Below are 18,875 nucleotides of genomic sequence, written 5' to 3'. Positions count from 1 at the left end.
TTGAAAATGTTGAATCTAAATGACAGGAACAAGTCAGGTGTGGTGGTGCACACCTGTAACCCCAGTATTTGAGAAGCCAAGACAGGAGGACCCCAGTATAAGGACAGTCTAAGCAACCTAGCAAGACCCCACTTCAAAACAAAAATAAAAAGAAAGCAGAGGGTGTGGCTCAGAGGCAGAGTGCCCCAGGGTTTGATTTCCAGAATCACATCCTTAAGTGATGGACACATGAAGTTCATTTTATTTTATTTTTTGTGGTACTGTGGGTAGAACCCAGGGGCTTTTCTACCTCTGGACTCTACTCCCAGACCTATTTTATACTTTATTTGGAAACAGTGTCTCACTAAGTTGCTGAGAGCCTCACTCAGTAGCTGAGGCTGGCTTCGAACCTGTGCGATCCTCCTGCCTCAGCCTCCCAAGCGCGGAAATTACAAGTGTGCGCTACCACGTCCAGCTAATACTACTGTACTTTTGTGTATGTTAAAACTTTTCATAATAAAATAGTTCAAGGAAATTGTTAAATAGTATTATTAAATATTGTTAAAGAACAATTTAGCCAGGTGTGATGGTGCACACCCGTAATCCCAGTAATTGGAAGGCTGAGACAAGAAGATCACAGGTTCAAGGACAGCCTTAGCCATCACAGTAAAACTCTCAGACACCTAGAAAGACACTGTTTCAAAACAAATCAAACCAAGCCGGGCATGGTGGGCACACTTGTAATCCCCGCGCTTGGGAGGTGGAGATAGGAGGATCACGCTGGTTCGAAGCCAGCCGCGCTGGCTTAAGAGACCCTGTTTCAAAAATATAAAATAGGTCTGGGAGTGTAGCCCGGAGGTAGAAGGGCTTCCAGGAACCTCAGTACCACCCCCCCCCCAAAAAAAAAAAATCAAACCAAACCAAACAAACAAAAAAAAGAGGACTGTAAGGAGAGGTAAAACTCAGAGGCAGAATGCCCCTGAAATTCAATCCCCAGTACACACAAAAAAAGAATTTAAATATTTTATCTTAAAAACCTGTCTTAAAAGAAAGTGTGTAAATTAAATTTTTAAAGACATTCATCAGGACAATAAGGCAAGGCTAACCGTAAGAACAAGTCCACATAATCCAAGAAAATTCATATCATGTCCAGATAAAGGGTAAAACTTCATCCTGGTCGTGACTGCTAAGGAGGCCGAGCTCAGCCTGGGAAGGGGAAGCTGTGGGAGGCTCCTCACCCGGAGCCCACACTATGCACCCGCTGAAGCCGCAGGCACGGGAGTCTGTGACCCGCTCTCGTGAGCTACACCAGAGCAGCCGCTGAACAGACCAGGGACCAGTTACTGCCCGAAACCAGGTCCATTGTCCTGAGACCCTCCCCGTCCACTGCATACATCCACTGCTGCACTCTACAGAGTCAGGAAAAGTGACACTGGTGAAGGAGAAAGAAGGAAACACACAGTCACACCACACGCAAGCACAAGCACACAGACGCAACCCCATGCTGGCCCGTGTTCAATTCAGAAAGGGCAAGACAAATAATTTGGCTCAAATAATGCAGCGTTTAATAGGCTGGGCCAAGTATATCAAAAGTGTGACAAGAACTGTGCCCTCAAGACTCCAATTTTTTAGGCCATAATTTCCCTGTTTCTGAATGGTAATGGAATTACGAATCTACTTTCTTCCTTACACAACTCACCCTGTTCCATATGAAGAAGGCCAGTGAGACTGACCCCCAGTGGTGAGACTGACCCCCCAGTGGTGAAAGGACAGGATAAGATGACTCCATGTTTATTATTGGAACAAGTTTTCAACAAAAGTATTGGTGATATTTCTTTGAAATTACATTTTTTCCTTCTAACACTAATATACATAAATATACTCCACATTATAACCTAAGTATAATATATCTTTAAAATATAAAATAGAGACAGGCTGAGCATCTCTAACCTGAAATCCAAAATACTTCTGAAGTCCAAAACTTTCTTGAGAGTGATATGGTACTCAAAAATTTTCCAGTTTTGGAGCACTTCAGATTTCTGATTTTCAGATCAGGTATGTTCAACCAATAAAGTCTTTGCAAATATTCTAATATTAAAAAAAAGCCCCACTCTGAAACACTGAGCATCTCAGATAAGGGACACTCGACCCATGCATGCCCTCCACTGCCCCGATATGAACCGCAGTGTTTACCTGAACCGGATTCACGAACTTCCCTTCGATCTTCATGATGCTGGAGGTGCCCAGGTCATCCGGACTGAGGGAGAAGGTCAGCTCAGACTCTCTCTCTATAGGGATTTTTTCCAGTCTAAACTGAATGGTGGTGTTGTGGAGGATGTGAAAAGCTGGCAGGAGAGAGGAAGCGGCCGTCAGGACAAACATCCGCTTCGTTCTTGCTGGTTGCTGTGCAGCCCACACCAGCGAGCCCAGGAGCTGCTCACAGAGCCGCAGGGCAGGTTAACCCGGCACCTGGGGTCTGTGAAGAAGTACAAACTCCCGACCAGCTGACACAAAGCTGACCTTTTACCAAGAGCAGGTAAAAGACAAACTTTTCTTTGTTTGCTTAGTACTGGGGATTGAACCCAAAGGCGTTCTACCTTCACGCTATACCTCCAACCCCATTTTATTTTTTTATTTTAAAACAAGGTTCCATTAAGTTGCTAAGGCTGGCCTTGAATCTGCAATCCTCCTGTCTCAACTTCCCAAATACTGCGATTACAGGCATGTGCCACCACCCTCAGGGTATGAGATAAATTTACAGAGAGAAGAAACAGTATTTTCATGACAAGCTCTCTTGGGCGGCTCCAACATATGAGGTGGTAAACACGAACACAATCCAGAGTCTACACGGAGCTCCTGTCCAGCCCTCTCCCCGGCTTGCCTTCCAAAGCGCACTGTCATCCGTACTTAGCGGGCAGATACAGACAGGTGTATCCCGCTGACTGAGCCTAAATCAGAATCAAGGATAATACTAGGCTCCAAGTAAACAACTTTTGCCCCAAAGAAAGGAATCTTTCAGTACATATGTAAATGAGTCAGTGAATTAGTATCTGAGGACCATGGGAGGAGAAGTTTTCAAAGGCTTTGATTTCTTCACCAGTAAACAGAGCCACGCTCCAGAGCTTACCTGACGCAAGCCGGCCGTGGGGGTGCACGCTTCTCATTCCAGCATTCGAGAGGCTGAGACCAGAGGACCAAGGTTCACGGACGGCCTCAGCTACTTAGTGAGGCCCTCTGCAACTTAGTGAGACCGTGTTTCAAAAATAAAGAATAAAAAATCAGGCTGGGGGTTACCTCAGAGGAAAGAATGCCCCTGGGTTCAATCCCTAGCACCACCAAAAAAAAAAAAAAAAATCTATTATGATTCTAAAATATTTATTAACTGGAGGTAATTGTAAAAGAAAAGGTTTTGCTGTCATTGTTTTAATAAAATACTACACAAACTGGGTTTTAAACGTGTGTGTGTGTGTGTGTGTGTGTGTGTGTGTGTGTGTTGTACTGGGGATGGAACCAGGGGCATTCGACCTCCAAGCTACACCCCCGGCCGGCCCTTTTCTTTCTTTTTTTTTTTTTTTAATTCTTTATTTTGAAACGGTCTCGCTGAGTTGCAAAGGGCCTCATTAAGTAGATGAGTCTGACCACGAACCTGGATCCTCCTGTCTCAGCCTCCCAAATGCTAGGATTACAAGCGTGCACCACGCCCAGCTTTGATTCTGAACCTTTAAACAAAAGGTTTATGCTCACCTTGACCTCTATGCAAAGATTCAAAGAAATCGTGTCGTGTAAACTGGGCTTCCTCCTGACTGTTGGTGCTGGCGGATCCGGAGGAAGGGCAAAACGTCCGATTTACTTCGGACCCGGCATTTTCTCTGCCTGACAACTGGGTGCAGTTCAAGGAATAGAGTTTAATGTCTTTGATTTCCACCTGAAGACGGTCACTCCTGGACTCATCATCTCCTGCCACAAAATTCTGGATGAATATCTGTCCCAAGTGTCCAACCAACAGCTCAGGGCTCCCTGGCTTTCGAGGAATGGAGACAACTGGGGACTCGATGTTGATATTCAAGATCAGTTTTACTGTGTCCAAACGAGGGGAAGCCAAGCCAAACCCGTATATCTCATTCTCCTCTAAGGCAAAGGGTTCCCGAGCCTTCCTTGGGGTTTCAAAGAGTGACACCATCTCACTGTACTCAGCAGTCTTGGTAGCTAACACCGTTGTGACTTTGGTGGCTGCGCTTTTCAGCATGCTTCGAAAGTTTTCTTCCAGTTCATCCATGGATAACGTCAACTCCTTCAAGAATTTAGCAGAGTGGTTATAATGCAAAGAAGCCATCTTCAGGCTGAGAAAGCACTCTTGCTTCGATTTCTCAACAAATGTGAAACTCAAAGCTTCAGTAAGGGCCGCATCTTCCATTCTGACAGACACCGATTCGAAGTAGCCAATGTCACTGACGATATTCTCATAGCCTACCGAAGTCCCGATGCTGACGACATACTGGTTCTTGACATTATCTTGTGTCAAGTCCATGAGCTGCAAGCAGCCGAGGGAACCGTTCACGTCGAACGTGCTGCCCATGGAGACGTTGACTTTGGTGCTACCTATGCTTGCTGTGGCGATCTTCCTGCCCTGCTTCTCCCCGTTGGCCATCCCCACCGTCCGGAGGAGCAGTAAGTTGAGTCTATGGATTTCCGCGGCGACCTGGGTGTTTTGTTCGTATGTAGACTGGTAAGCTCCCTGTCCTCTAAAGCTTCTTTCAAAATCAGTCATTAAAGGCTGGGGGCTCGAACTGTCTTTTTCCTTGGGGAAGGATTTTTGGAGAAAACCGATCAGCTCCACAATGGTTTCTGGGTTTAAGATAATATCCAGATTGTTCACCTGCAAGGAAATCACCTGAAGGGTGCTGTCCAAATGCATCGACGGGCACTCTGAGCTCACGAACTGGTACTCCAGTTTAATGAGGGACTCTTGTTCTTTGGTGAGAATGTTTTCGAGGGAAATGCTCGTCACCGATCGGTCATTCAGGGTGGCTGCGTCGGTTAAGTGGGCCGTGGTAGGTGGGCCGGCAACAGGAGACTGCGCCCTGCTGTCCCGGAGGCTTCCCGTTGGAATATCGAAACTCAAGTTCTTATGGGAAGCCATTAAGAGGTCAAAATCAGCACCATAGGTCTGCATGGTGTCCACCAGGAGCAAGCCGTGGACAGTGAGGGAGACTTCAGCGTCGTAAGGCCTCTTCACAAAGTGAGCGTTGGTACCGAAGACCTTGAGCACAGAAATGTACCTGCCATTGCTCTCCACCCCGAGCTGCATGCAGTTGACCTTGAACTCGGCCAGGAGGAGCTGGGACTCCACCAGGACCTCGCGCGTGTGCTGCTCCAGCAGCACGATGCTCTGCGTCAAGTTCATCACCGAGTCCTGCAGGCTTCCCCGCTGGCCTTCGTGGGAGAATATCTTCTCTCTGATCTGCGTGTCGGACGTCTTCAGGGCTGGGGTGGTGAGGAGAGCAAAGCAGTTCTTCAGGGCGGATATCTTATCCTCATTTATGTGGATTTTTAAGTCTGGCAAATTGCCAGAGAGCACGGCCCCCGGGTACCTGGGGTCAGAAGTGTAAACGAGCCGGCGTTCTAACTGCAGATGGACATTGAACTTCTCCACCACGTGGGTCGGCCCCACATCGACGCCCTGGACGTGCTTCCAGTTGTCTTTCACGTGCCCCACCATGATCTGGAGGTCCATGAACGACAGGGAGTACCTCTCGTACATCTTTGTGCTCAGCAGGTGCGCCTGCAGCTGCGCCTCACTGAACTCCACCCCGGAAAATGGCGGCGTCTTCTCCCCGTTGCTGCTGCTGGCCTCCGGAGGCGGGGTGCTGGGAGGCGTGGCAAGAGGGGTCTTATACTCATCATCGCTGAACTGGTTCTCTTCCGAGGCAGAGCCGTCCCCACTTTTCCTCTTGGAATCATCTGCACGGGAAAAGGAGAGGCCTCAAAGTATGTTCCTGGTATTTCCCCTTTCCCTTACTGTCATAATGAGGAAGAGAAGAGACTCCACCAACCCCAACTTTTAAAAAGACAGACGAAAATTCCAAGCAGAATATTCTGTATTCGCCATCTATTCAGTGGGAACTTACCTTTTACTTTGAAAATCAAAACTCAAAGAGTAAAAATGTATGATTGTGAGAAAATGTGGCGACCTACCGGCCACAAGCACGCGCCAGGGCGCAGACACGGCCAGCTCCCGCGCGGCGCTGCCGGGGCCGCCGTCACCACGCTCTCACAAAGCTTTTCTTTGTCTAAGTGCATTCATTTTGCTTCCCCCACTAGAATGTTCTGAGAAAAGAGAGGTCTCATCTGTCTTGCTCCACACAGTGTCCCTCAAGCCTCGCCCCAGGCTTGGAAAGCAGAAACTGACCAACATGTGACTTGTCTACCCAAGTCCACGCTCTTTTTTTTTTTTTTTTTCTTTTTTTTTTGGTGGTTACTGGGGTTCCTGGAAGCCCTTCTACCTCCGGGATACACTCCCACGGGCTACAATCCCAGACCTATTTTTTAACTCTTTTATGTGGAAACAGGGTCTCTTGAGCCAGCGAGACTGGCTCCGAACCAGCGCGATCCTCCTGTCTCCGCCTCCCAAGCGCGGGGATTACAAGCGTGCGCCGCCACGCCCGGCTCAGTCCACGCTCTTAACCATCACTACAGTGGGGGCACCAGAACCACAGAAGTTCACGCTGGCCTCCGACACTGACGCGTCTCCCTGTTCCACCACGTTGTGTTTCACCAATTCAAGCAGGTGCTTTGTATAGCTGTGTGATCCCTGTATTCAGATCTAATTCCCTTTTAACAATCCTTTCTGCACCAGCCTTTCCTTTCCTGCCTTACCATCTTCTTTTCTGGATCTACTCAGTGAAGGTAAGGTTGAACTTGTCAGTGTTTTACCCATGAACCCGCACATTCTTCCATCCCGTCCCAACCAATACTATTTACCTCCAGTGGTAACAATGAAATGACCTTCTAGGTATCTCTAATCACAAATAGACTAAATCACTAACCCTGAAACTAAGCCCTGGGAAATATGTTTATTAAAATGCACACTGTTAGCCGGGCGTGGTGGCACAGGCTTGTAATCCCAGCATTCAGGAGGCTAAGACCAGAGGATCATGGTTCGCGGACAGCCTCAGCTACTTAGGGAGGCCCTCTGCAACTCAGTGAGACCCTGTTTCAAAATAAAGAATAAAATATAGGGCAGGGGGTGTAGCTCGGAGGTCAAATGCCCCTAGGTTCCATCCCAGACCCACTAAATAAATAAATAAATAAATAAGTAAATAAATAAAAATAATAAATAAAATGCACAGTGTTGCTGGGGATGAGTCCAGTGGTAGAGCAATTGCCTAGCATGCGCGAGGTCCAGGGTTCAATCCCAGTACCGTGGGGGGCGGGGGGGACAAGTAAAATAAAATAAATAATGTTATATAGAAAGACAAATTTTAAAAAACCCCAATGTGATACTTCTTCAGACCCCCCCCCAAAATGGCTATAATAAAAAATATAGGCAGTGACAATAATGAGGATGTAGAGAAACTACACAGGCCTCTCATATGCCACTGGGGGGAAACCAAATGGCACAGACGTGCAGGAAGGTGGTTTGGTAGCTCCTCAAAATGCTACACAGAGCTGCCATGTGACACAGCAACCCAGCTTCTAGGTGGAGAAGAGAAATGAAGACACGGCGTTCTACACAAACACCTGGGCATGCATATTTATACAGTACATCCATGATGGTCAAAGGTGGGAACCACTGAAATGTCTAACAAATCATAAGTGTATCAATAAACAAAAAGTGGTATATTCATACAAGGGACTACTATTTGATCATAAAAAGCAATGTAATTCTAATATATACTAAAACGTAGACAACTGCTGATAGCCTTATTCTAAATTAAACCCAGGCATAAAAGGCCATGTTATATTATTCCATCCATACGAAATGTTTAGAATAGACTAATCCATAGAGACAGGAAAGGACGAGTGGTGGCCAGAAGCTGGGGAGAAGGGGATTCAGAGGGACTGCCAATGAGTCTGCAGCTTCTTGAGGGAGATGAAAACGTTCTGAAATCAGCCAGTAGTGAGAGCTGCCCAATTCTACCAATATACAAAAATAACTGAACTGCGCGTTGTAAAACACAAAGCATGTCTTAGTGCAACTGTTATTTTAAAAGTAACAGAGGACCCAGGCACGGTGGCACATCCCTGTCATCCCAGTAATGGAGAGACTAAGACAGGAGGATAGCAGGTTTGAGACCAGCCTCCGCAACTTAGCGAGACGCTTATCAAACTAGCAAGACCTGTAGAATGCTTGCCTAGCTCCATACAAAAAATAAAAATTTATAAAAGGCTGGGGTAGTAGCTCAGAGGTAGAATGTCCCTGGCTTCAATCTACATACCACTAGAGAAAAATGAACGGATGAATTTTGAAGTTTAAAATGTCATATAAGCCTTTGGTTAAGCTTTTTCTAGTTAAGCCCAAAAAGAGCTGTGTACCAAGACAGGTTTCCATACTTCACGCTAATACTGTACCTTGGGTATTGGTCAACAGCATTCTTCCTAGATCCACAACTACTAACACTGGATTCTTGAACTTGAAATCATCAGGAAATATCACCTGAGGGGCAGAGATGTCTAGTCGCACAGACCAGTGTTTACTTTCCTCCTATAAAAATGGAAGGAGAAGAAACACCTTAGTCCCCTCCTGACTGTGACCGCTGCACCGAACAGCTGCACAGCGGAGCCCGGGCTGTCCCGGAGCCCGCCAGGCTGTGGAGCGACGCGGGGTCTCTGGGTCAGGACAGGAAGCTGAGGAAGAACGTCCGCCCCAGTGCCACAGGCAAGTGTCTGAAGGGGAGAGAAAAACTAGCAAATTACTAATTTGGGGGAGTTGTTTGCTTTTGGATCGATAATTCAACGTTTAAGAAAGATTTTGTTTTTAATTTACAGAACTTGATAAAGATTGCATAAAGTATTGTATAAAATGATGACATTCAAATAATTGTAAAAATCCAAATATTTTTACTTATTTATAGACATTGGTAAAAAGGAACTTTCATGCCAAAGTATCTTGGAAAAAATCCTAAGCTTTGATGTTAGGAATAACACATCAGTTCACAAATTTGTAAATTTTTCTTCCTTGCAATTAAAAGTGGCCTCAATTTTATATACTTTGTAAAGGCTAATTTATGTAAATGTTATCAGAAAGAATCCTTGATAACGAGAGGATAGTAATTACTATAATCTGTGCTGACTAACACACACACACACACCACAAGAACCAGGACAGTTACCTATCCCATACCACACAGCCCTGGCACCTAGGTATTCCCTGAGCACCCCTGCCGTCCTTCCATCTACGGCCTGCTCTGCCCGGGCAAGGCAGCCCGCCCTTTCTCACTGCTCCCCCTACTGCTGAGTCTTGGCAGTGCACCCCACACCGCACTGACAGAAGCAAGCTGCCCCTCTGGACTCAGGCAGCCTCTTGGCTCTTTCTGCATGTGGTCTCCCCTCACCGGCTGGTCACTCCGCCTCAGAGCCACCGCCACACCCTGGGGTAGAAGGAGGGCACTCTTCTAGCTCTTTACCTTCTAACTGTAAATTATAAGGGGCAGCTCTTACATGAAATCTTTGCAGAATATGAGGTCTACAAAATGAACAAAGACGAGTCTTGAAAGCATTCCCACACTAAGCACAAGGAAGAAGCATGATCTTGTCCTGGTCATTCTTTTTTTTTTTTTTTTTTTTAATTAAACCTTAACCAGAGCCGGGCGTGGTGGTGCACACTTGTAATCCCGGTACTTTGGGAGGCTGAGCCCTGAGGATCACGGTTCTCAGCCAGCCTCAGCTACTTAGTGAGGCCCTCTTTCAAAATAAAGAATAAAAAATAGGGCAGGGGGTGTAGCTCGGAGGTAGAATGCCCCTGGGTTTCAATACCCAGCAACTAAAAATAAAATAAAATAAAAAAATTAACTGTAAAAGATGTGAGACTTTCATTTCCCACTAGCTGATAAGGATTCCATATTTTCAGTCTACCTAATCACTATAATGATATAAGCAATTCTATGTACAGTGGGTAACGAGCTGGGGGCTCGGTGCTAGAGAGCGTGCCCAGCAGGCACCAACCCTGGGGTCCATCCCACGGGGAGGGGGGCAGACACGCGCCCTCCTGCGCCGCCCCGTGCTGAGCAGCCACTTACGATGAAGTCCCCCACGAGCAGGCGGTCCAGGGTCTGCCGGATCTCGGCCTTGGTCTGCATCTTCAGCTTGTTGTACTGTCTTCGGGCGGCTTCAGCCACTCTCAACTCAAGTTCAGACTGATAACCAAAGCCTGCGGGAGAGGGAACGTGCGGCCGTCAGAACTTCCAATGGCCGAGGGGGAGCGGCGACAGTATCTGTTCTCACCGGGATTCCTACCACACCTACAGGTCAGTCAGGAACAAAACAGCTCCCCTGTTACAAGGAGGGGGGCACATGGACGGAATGCTCTCGTCTCTTCTCTCTCCCTGTCCAAGGTGCTTTTTCTCTACCTATTATTGAAAATCTTTTCTGGAAACAAAGGGAGACATCATAAATCAACGATGGTATTTAGAACCTTGCAAGTGAGAGCGACTATCGATCCTTCATCTAGAAGGAAATTCTTGACCACTTCCCTCAGTTCACTGGTCTAAAATAACCTGGGTGCCAAGGAAACTGCCATCGTACTGGCGTGAGAAGTCTGGGGTGACCCAGGCGAAAGGTGGGTAGACAAAAGGAAAATACACATGGACACTGATTCCCCTGGGAAAAGAGAGTGTCCACGGACACCCACGTTGACCCCGTCACTAGGGACAACCCCGCCCCCTCACTCCCCAGGCCTGTCCACCACCATCAGGCCATTTGGATGTACAATGACCTTGTCCAGAGCACCCGAAATGACAAGAAGGTCCCGAAAAGGTAACATAAGATCAAACAAAGTTAACCTGAGGTATGAACCTTTCCCTTGTAGAAAAAGTCTGCTACTTTTTTAATAGCCTGGGGGTTGTATATGATGTTCAGGGGCCTCGTGCTGACGTTCAGCCGCCTCTCGAAATGACTGTGTGCTGGGTTTCTCTCATACAGCATCTCAAAAACTGGGTCATCTGGGTCTGTAGCTAAAGGAAAGAACAGAAGAAAGAAAATAGAACACAGCAAAATAATCATTTTTTTCCCATGTGTGTGCGTGTGTTACCAGGTTCCTTCTACCCCTGGGCTACACCCCCAGCCCTATTTTACTTTTTATTTGAAACAGTCGCACTAGACTGCTGAGAGTCTACTTGCTGAGACTGGTTGGTTTTCTTGTCTTGTTTTTTGTGTGCGGTACTGGGGATGGAACCCAGGGGCATTCTACCTCTGAGCCAGCCCTACTTTTCATTTGTTATTTTGAAACATGGTCTCACTAAGTTGTAGAGGGTCTCACTAAATTGCCAAAACTGGCCACAATCCTGCGACCCTCCTGTCTCAGCCTCCCAAGTACTGGGATTGCGAGCATATGCCACCATGCCCGGCTTCCCTCTTTTTTTTTTTTTGGGGGGGGGGGGTACTGGGGAGGAACCCAGGTGCTTTCTACCTCCAGGCTACACTCCCAGGCCTAATTTATATTTTTGTTTGGAAACGAGGTCTCAGCACGTTGCTGAGAGCCTCCCTCAGTAAGTAGCTGAGGCTGGCTTCACACCTACGCAATCCTTCTGTCTCAGCCTCCCAAGTACTGGAATTACAAGCACGCGCCACCACAGCCACTCTTCCTTTTTCTTAATAGGAATATTAAGAAAATATCACTGATATGTGAGTGATTCTGGGGAAACAAAACATTTTCTAAATTATTTTCCAATCAGTCCACAATTAAGCACATTTTAAAAACAGAGAGCCTGTGCTAGGGAGACCACTCAATAGTAGAGTACTTTCCTGGCATGTGTGAACCCCGGGTTCAATTCCAGCACTGCCAGAAAGAAAAAGAAAAAAGCCTGTAAAAACTGCCTAATAAGGATTGACTATTTAATTTTCAACAGAAATCACAAAGACCGGACAGCTAACCCTGGTTTAGTGGCGCATGCCAGGAATTTCTGCAATTTAAGAGGCTGAGGCAGGAGGACAGCAAGTTGGAGACCGGCCTGGGCAATTTAGCAAGACTCTGTCTCAAAATAAAACACAAAGGGCTCAGGGTATAGCTCAGTGAAACGCCCTCTGACTCAATTTCCAGTCCCACAAATAAGATAAAAAATAAATTAAAATTAAAATGAAGACTGGGCTGATGTATTTGCTCCCACTATGGAAACCAGGACCGGTGGCCCTGCGAGGCTGCCCTGGTTACAGCCGTGTTCACGCTCCCACCATGGCCACCAGGCTGCCTCCAGGGCGCACACCGAGCCACACAGCAAACCCCGGCATGGAACACAAGATACTCCCGCGTCCGATTCTGCTCAATGATCACTGATGGGTAAAGATATTTTTAAGCATTAGTTTTAGGAATAGAGCAAATTACCAGGGTCCTGATCACTTCTGTCCGCAGATGTGGTTTGGAGGCCAAAAGACTGTGAGACTCTGCCGACTTCTTTGTGCTGTTAAACACATACACAAATGCGCGTCAGACGGGTGGAGGGGCCGGCTCGCTACCTCTCACACAGCCTGCCCTGTGCGCCTCTGCCTGGCACAGCGCATCCCAGTCCACCGCGCGCAGCCCTGCTGAGCACGTGCAGATCGGCTGGTTTTGTGCCTTTTTCCAAACCTAGTAGGAGCAGGCCGTTCTCTTTCAAGGACAGGATGCTACCTGGCGCTCAGAACATTTAAAGAATGACTGCTGAACAAATACCACACAGGTGTAACGTTTTCAACGTGAAATATGCCCTCCAGCCTCTCCACAACTTTTCCCCACCCCCCAAAAAGAATTATGCACAGAGTAAGGTAGCGAAATACTCAACTATTCAGGCATAGCTCTGCCAGCTTGATAAGATCAAATACCTCGTAATAAAGTTCATTATATATAAATGTATACACATATAGAAATTTTGAAGTGGTTCTTTTTCAGAATCCTAGAAAAATACTGTCAATGACTACGGATCAGAATACATTAAAATGACTGTCAGATTCATGAAGGAGATTCAAACACTGACACTGGAATACAACAAACAGCGGTGCTTCTGGCATTTTCTTCCAAAACAGAGCAAACTATTCCACAATGGCTCCGACAGAGGAGGGGAAGAAGGCATGGCCGTAAATCTCACCAACATTTTCTCTCCAACAAATTCAAGCGCCCCAGCCTATCTATCTGTTTCCGGATGATCAAATGTGAGAATGAATCAGGCTAATATTCCTTGCCATTTGCCTAAAACAGACCATAACTCGCCAGCACTCTGGATGCATTAGCCAGGGCGCTGTGGTACATACCGGATTAGGGAAGACCAAGAGAGGAAACATAGTTCCTTCCGTGGCCAGGTCTCGGAGAAACAGGCCACCCAACCGGACTAAAAGCAAAGAGGAATTTCTTCGAGGAAGAGATTCTGCTAGAAGTTTCACATCTACAAAAGATAAATGGAAGAGTTGATTATGCTGTGACGGTCCAAAGTGTTTCTAAAAATATTAGAGACAATATTTTTCCATCAGTACAAATGTTCGTTGCTACTAGGACCAACGGAGAATGGCAGCGGCCAGCTCTCCGGGCAGGACCTGAGAACTCGAGCTGCGTGAAGGCGCTCCCGGGGGTCTGCAGAGCGCCGGGCTCCCTGTGCAGCAGCGTCACCGTCCCCCGCTGCAGCTGCAGGTTCAGTTTGGCAAAGACGTGATCTCGCTTTGTGTAGGTGTTCATGCATGAGGCATCTGCGGTGGGGTCAAAAAACTCCTCGGTGCCTGCCGGGTAAGGGAAAGACAGGCTTTATGAAAAAGCATGGGAGGAAAAAGGCACAAGCAGGCACAGCGACTGCTGCTCTAATGTGATTATTATTAATGTCATGCCATTTAACCACTTTTTTTTTAGAAAAGAATCCCAAGGGCACGGGTGACTGTGTGTTTGCTAATGTAAAACACCCCTAACTTTTACAAAGGATTTCTACCAACTTATTCTCAAGCCAGGGAGTGCACAATTCACCTTAGGGTATAGCACAAGGGGTGCTGTTCAGTGGGGTGATCTGATCTGTGAGTCTGCATTTGCCAGCACGGTGGCCACTAAACACCCGTGCAGCAGGGCGCGGCGGCACACGCCTGGGAGGCCAGCACTGGGGAGGCTGGCGCAGGGGCACTGCAGGTTTGAATCCAGCCTTAGCAACTTAACAGGCCTTCGGCAAATCAGTGAGACTCTGTTTCTAAATTAAAAAATAAAACAGGGCTGGGGGTCTGGCTCAGAGGTACACTGCCCAGTATCACTGTGGCTGCTGAGCACTCGTGACCACGAGGCTAATGCCAAGAGTGGTTAAGAAACTGGGTCTTTAGCTGGGTGTGGTGGCCTATGTCCGTAACCCCAGAACTTGGGAGGCTGAGCTAGGAGAATCTCAGGTTCAAGGTCCGTCTCAGAAACCCCGTTACAAAATAAAACATGAGAAGGCTGGGGGGGCGTAGCTCAATGGCAGAATGTCCTTGGATGCAATCCCTAATACAAAAAAAAAGAAAGAAATTGGATTTTTAATGGTCAGGCATGGTCCCCCAGACCTGAAACATTGACTACTCAGGAGGCAAAGGCAAGAGGGTCACAAGTGTGAGGCCACAGTGGGCAACTCAACAAGACCGTTTCAAAACAAAAGATTAAAAGGGCTAGAGATAAAATTCAGTAGTAGAGTGCCCCTGAATTCAATCTCTACTACTAAAAAACAGAAATTGGATTTTTACCACCACCTAATTTTCACTAAATAGTCACTTGTGGCTATGGCACCCGTATTGGACAAGCGGGTCTAGAGTCCCTGTGGACGCTACTCCAGCTTTGGAGATAAATGTGTGAACACGCCCATACGTAGTTGTCTGACAACAGCTGCCGCTCGGATCTATCCAAAACTGTGCCAGCATTCTTATTTAGTCACGGAGTTGCAAATGGAGCCTCTCCCAAAACATTTCTTCTCTCTACTTCTATGAACATGAAACAAACTGGTTTCCAAATGTCTCCTCTGGTTAAATTTGAAAATGACCATGGGCCACGGCAAAAGGAACGGACCGATCTCCTTTCCGACAGCGGCTTCCGCGTACCCAGAATCTCCTCGGGGATCCACTGCTCCTGCTGCTCCGCGGACAGCCCCTCCACCGCTTTCCCCTCGGGGCTCTGCTGCCCAGACCAGCCGCCCCAGCCGGGGAACCAGGACTGCAGGTACTGCAGCATGCCGCTGCTGCCGCCAGGCGCCCCAGGGGCATCTCCGGGTGAGTCGAGCTGCGGCTCCCGCAGACTCTGCAATCACAAAGGGGCACACGTGAGCGCGCGCCAGCCCAGGGCTGGCGGGCAGGTGGCGGTGTGTCCCGGGTGGAGGTGCTCCGTGTGCTGAGTCTGAGCAAATCTCTCCCGGAGGACTGCTCACCTCTGCTAGCTCTTCTTGCTTATAAAATCGATCATGAACCAGTTCACGCAGAATCTTCAATTCCTCAAAGCTCTGCTCCTCCTCAATCCGACACATTTCCTCCTGTTTGTGTGGAAGCAAAAATAAACCTAAACAGGGTGCGGTGGTGCACACCTGTAATCCAACACCTGGGAGGATAAGACAAGAGGATTGCAGGCTCGAGGCCAGCCTCAGCAACTTAATGAGGCCCTCGGCAACTTAGTGAAACCCTGTTTCAATAAATAAACAAACAAACAAACAAATAAGTAATAAATAGGGCTGGCGGTGTAGCTCAGAGGTAGAATGCCCTGGATCCAATACCCAGTACCACAAAACAAACAAAAAACCTAACATTTCCTCCTGGTTGTGTGAGAACAAAAGCAGAAACCAGACACAGTAGCTCCAGAGAAACTGTACACCCTCACAAACCACCACAAAGGGCTCGGCAGCTGCAGCACATCCACCGGCAGCCAAGGGACGGGCTGCTTATTAGTTCCTTCCCTGACTGCTGCTCGTGGCTTCAACAGGCTTCTAAAATCCAATAGAGTTTCATGGTCTCAAAAGCACCGAGTCTCACAGCTCCTGGGACTCAAAGTGGTAGGAGACCACACGGATGGTATCTGTGTCCAGGGCCACTGCGGGGGGGGTGCCGCCAGACACCCTCCTGCACACAGCGCCAGGGCCAGGCACGTGGCGACCAGAGGAGGCAGGCAAGGGGACACTCCTGCCACCATCAGAGGACGACACGGGACCCAGCTCACACAGTCAAGGGCGCGGTCCCCAGCTCCCTCGCGCGGCAAGAGTGGGCTAGCGAGGACATCATCATTCCGACTTGTCATGTACCAGTTAGGAGCACAACGGTACATGACACGCCAAGTTAAACGAGGAAGGAGAAGCCGGGCGTGGTGGCGCATGCTTGTAATCCCCGCGCTTGGGAGGCTGAGACAGGAGGATCGCGCAGGTTCAAAGCCAGCCTCAGCTACTTAGTGAGGCTCTCAGCAACTTAGTGAGACCCTGTTTCCAAATAAAGTATAAAATAGGTCTGGGAGTATAGCCAGAGGTAGAAAGCCTCAGGGATCCACCCCCAGGACCACACACACACGCCAAAAAAAAGGTGGAAGGAGAAGTCTGTAATCCCAGTACTTGGGAAGCTGGGACAGGAGGATCACAGGTTGGAAGCCAGCCTCAGCAACTTAGCAAGAACCTATTTCCAAATAAAAAATAAAAGAGGCTGGGGTGTAGCTTGGAGATAGAATATCCCTGGGTTTAATACCCAGAAACACCAAAAAAAAAAAAAAAAAAAAGTGGAATTAGCTATACTGTTTCTTATACCCCGCCATCCTACCATTAAGAAAAGGGAGATTAGAGTGCTGACTTGCCACCGCAGTGGTAATCTAGACTTTTCTCTCCCTCCCTGTGTTTGCCTTTGAGAAAATCATCCAAAACCAAGCGTCTGTCTGCTTCACCGCACCCTCCTCGCCGCGTGTCTACGTCGCCAGCCATGTCTGGCACCGACGGGAAAGCTCTGACCCAGTGAGCGGCCCAGGCCTCAGGCACTGGTAGGAGAGGGAAGACTCTTCTAAAGTAACCGTTAAGCAAGAGACATTACCTGAGCCAAAATACTGGAAGTGCTCTGAACTGCCATTGTTAAAGCAAAGCAAATCAAGGGGCAAAACCACCCCACCGCCCTCCCCGAGGCGGTGGCGAGCAGACGGGGAGGGGCAGAGGGTCCCGGCAGGACTCCAACGGGGAAGGCTCCGGGCTCTCCAGCCACGGGTAAAGCAAATGTGAGCTGCCTTCCCCGCCTACGGCACTGTCTTCTGCCTCACTCTACGACCAAAAGTAAGCCAAGGTTAATCAAGACGGCCGGGATTATGGGAAATGTAGGCCAGGGTCCACAGGGATCAGACGGCCAGGATTATGGAAAATGTAGGCCAGAGTCCGCAGGGATTAGTCGCACGCTTTAGAGGCAAAGAATTAGGACTAGGATCCGGCTGTGAAGAGATGCAGGTAACTACCTGAAGGACCTCAGAGCCCCGCACAGAGCTGCAGGCGGAGGGTGTGGACGCACCACCCTGGCAGGACTGCAGCCACTTTTCCTCCCCTACCCCATGTCCTGGCTCTCCCTGGGCAGCAGAGGGCAGAGGACGTGGTGGCCGAGGCTGGTGGCCTTCCAAGAACTTCTCGCTCGCCAAGACAATCCCATTTTCTTCAGCCTTGGGGAGAATCTTCTCCTCAATGGAAGCAAACTCAAGACAATGGCTACTCACCTTGTCGTCCGCAGACAGTAAGCCTCCTTTTAACTTGCTGAAGTGTTTGTCGGTGTAAAACACGGCATCGCGGGCTCGGTGCAGCAAGTAGTCCCAGGTGCACCGCTTCCTCTGCTCTCTGATCTCATACAAGTTAGAATTCAAGGCAAAGAACCACCATGCGCGGCAGCTGAAACGTGCATGACAACGCATCACGTCTCACAATAAGGCGCCTACGACGCTCCCGGTCCAGGACCATCCCCGAAATGGCGCCGCCAAGACATCTTCCCTATGGTCAGCCATCAGTTTATGTCTCCAGCTTATTAGAGTATTAAGCTAAACCCACTATGTGAGGAAAGTAAATCTGCTGCCAAAGGAGCAACAGATCCCTAACCTGCGTAGCAAGAATGAAACAACACACTGGCTCTGCCCTCTGCTCAGAGAGAACCCAGTGCTGACGGCAAGGTGGACGCCATCTTCAGAAAACTGCCAAGAATCTGACTGCTAGGATTTAAAAAAGTTTTTTACATCTCAGACTGATCAAATTTATGCAAATATCAAGAAGCTGGGCGTGGTGGGGCACGCTTGTAATCCCTGTACTTGGGAGGCTGAGACAAGAGGGTCACAGGTTCGCAGAGAGCCTCAACTTAGTGAGAACTTGTTTCCACATAAAAAATAAAACAGGGCTAGAGGTGGAGGGCAGAGGTAGAATGCCCCTGGGTTCAATCTCCAGCTCCACAAAAAAAAAAAAAAAAAAAAAATGTTCTAAAGTACATTTTGTATACAACATAAAAGGCCTTACTTCTCAGACACCGCTCCTTTGGGTTTCCACTTCCGGAACTTCATCTGCCTCTCCTTTCTTTCCAGCTCCTTGAGAAATCCCATGATTTGCCGGTACTGTAGCTTTTTATCAGAGAGTACGAGAAACCAGGTTAGGAGGGACTTGTTCTTGACCCAGTTGAGCCCTATGTCTAACAAGAACATTCACGTTTGCCAATCCACTGAATGAAATCCAGAGCGGACACCAGCATGGCGGCGCGGCGCGGGCACGCAGCCAGTCGCGTCTTTCTGGTCGCTGTGCCTC

General features: G+C 48.2%; 1 protein-coding gene across 2 annotated transcripts in view; it reads right to left on the bottom strand.

The window, feature by feature from the left end:
• VPS13D (vacuolar protein sorting 13 homolog D) overlaps nucleotides 1-18,875 on the bottom strand; it is a gene marked incomplete at its 3' end in the record, with an annotated part of 245,737 nt that overhangs the window by 203,053 nt on the left and 23,809 nt on the right. For both annotated transcript variants that reach the window (XM_080692050.1, XM_080692051.1), the window contains exons 8-19: nucleotides 18,594-18,694; nucleotides 17,813-17,981; nucleotides 15,525-15,626; nucleotides 15,202-15,397; nucleotides 13,699-13,878; nucleotides 13,420-13,550; nucleotides 12,518-12,593; nucleotides 10,980-11,150; nucleotides 10,218-10,348; nucleotides 8,551-8,683; nucleotides 3,724-5,940; nucleotides 2,173-2,324 (exon numbers count right to left, since the gene is read on the bottom strand). In XM_080692050.1, coding sequence (XP_080548176.1) covers nucleotides 2,173-2,324; nucleotides 3,724-5,940; nucleotides 8,551-8,683; nucleotides 10,218-10,348; nucleotides 10,980-11,150; nucleotides 12,518-12,593; nucleotides 13,420-13,550; nucleotides 13,699-13,878; nucleotides 15,202-15,397; nucleotides 15,525-15,626; nucleotides 17,813-17,981; nucleotides 18,594-18,694 — 3,759 coding nt within the window. The remainder of the gene's footprint in view (nucleotides 1-2,172; nucleotides 2,325-3,723; nucleotides 5,941-8,550; nucleotides 8,684-10,217; nucleotides 10,349-10,979; nucleotides 11,151-12,517; nucleotides 12,594-13,419; nucleotides 13,551-13,698; nucleotides 13,879-15,201; nucleotides 15,398-15,524; nucleotides 15,627-17,812; nucleotides 17,982-18,593; nucleotides 18,695-18,875) is intronic.

Source organism: Muscardinus avellanarius (genome assembly GCF_963383645.1).
Source record: "Muscardinus avellanarius genome assembly, chromosome: 3".
Taxonomy (NCBI): domain Eukaryota; kingdom Metazoa; phylum Chordata; class Mammalia; order Rodentia; family Gliridae; genus Muscardinus; species Muscardinus avellanarius.
The sequence above is the reverse complement of the archived record's forward strand: the minus strand, read 5'-3'. Positions and strand labels throughout refer to the sequence as shown.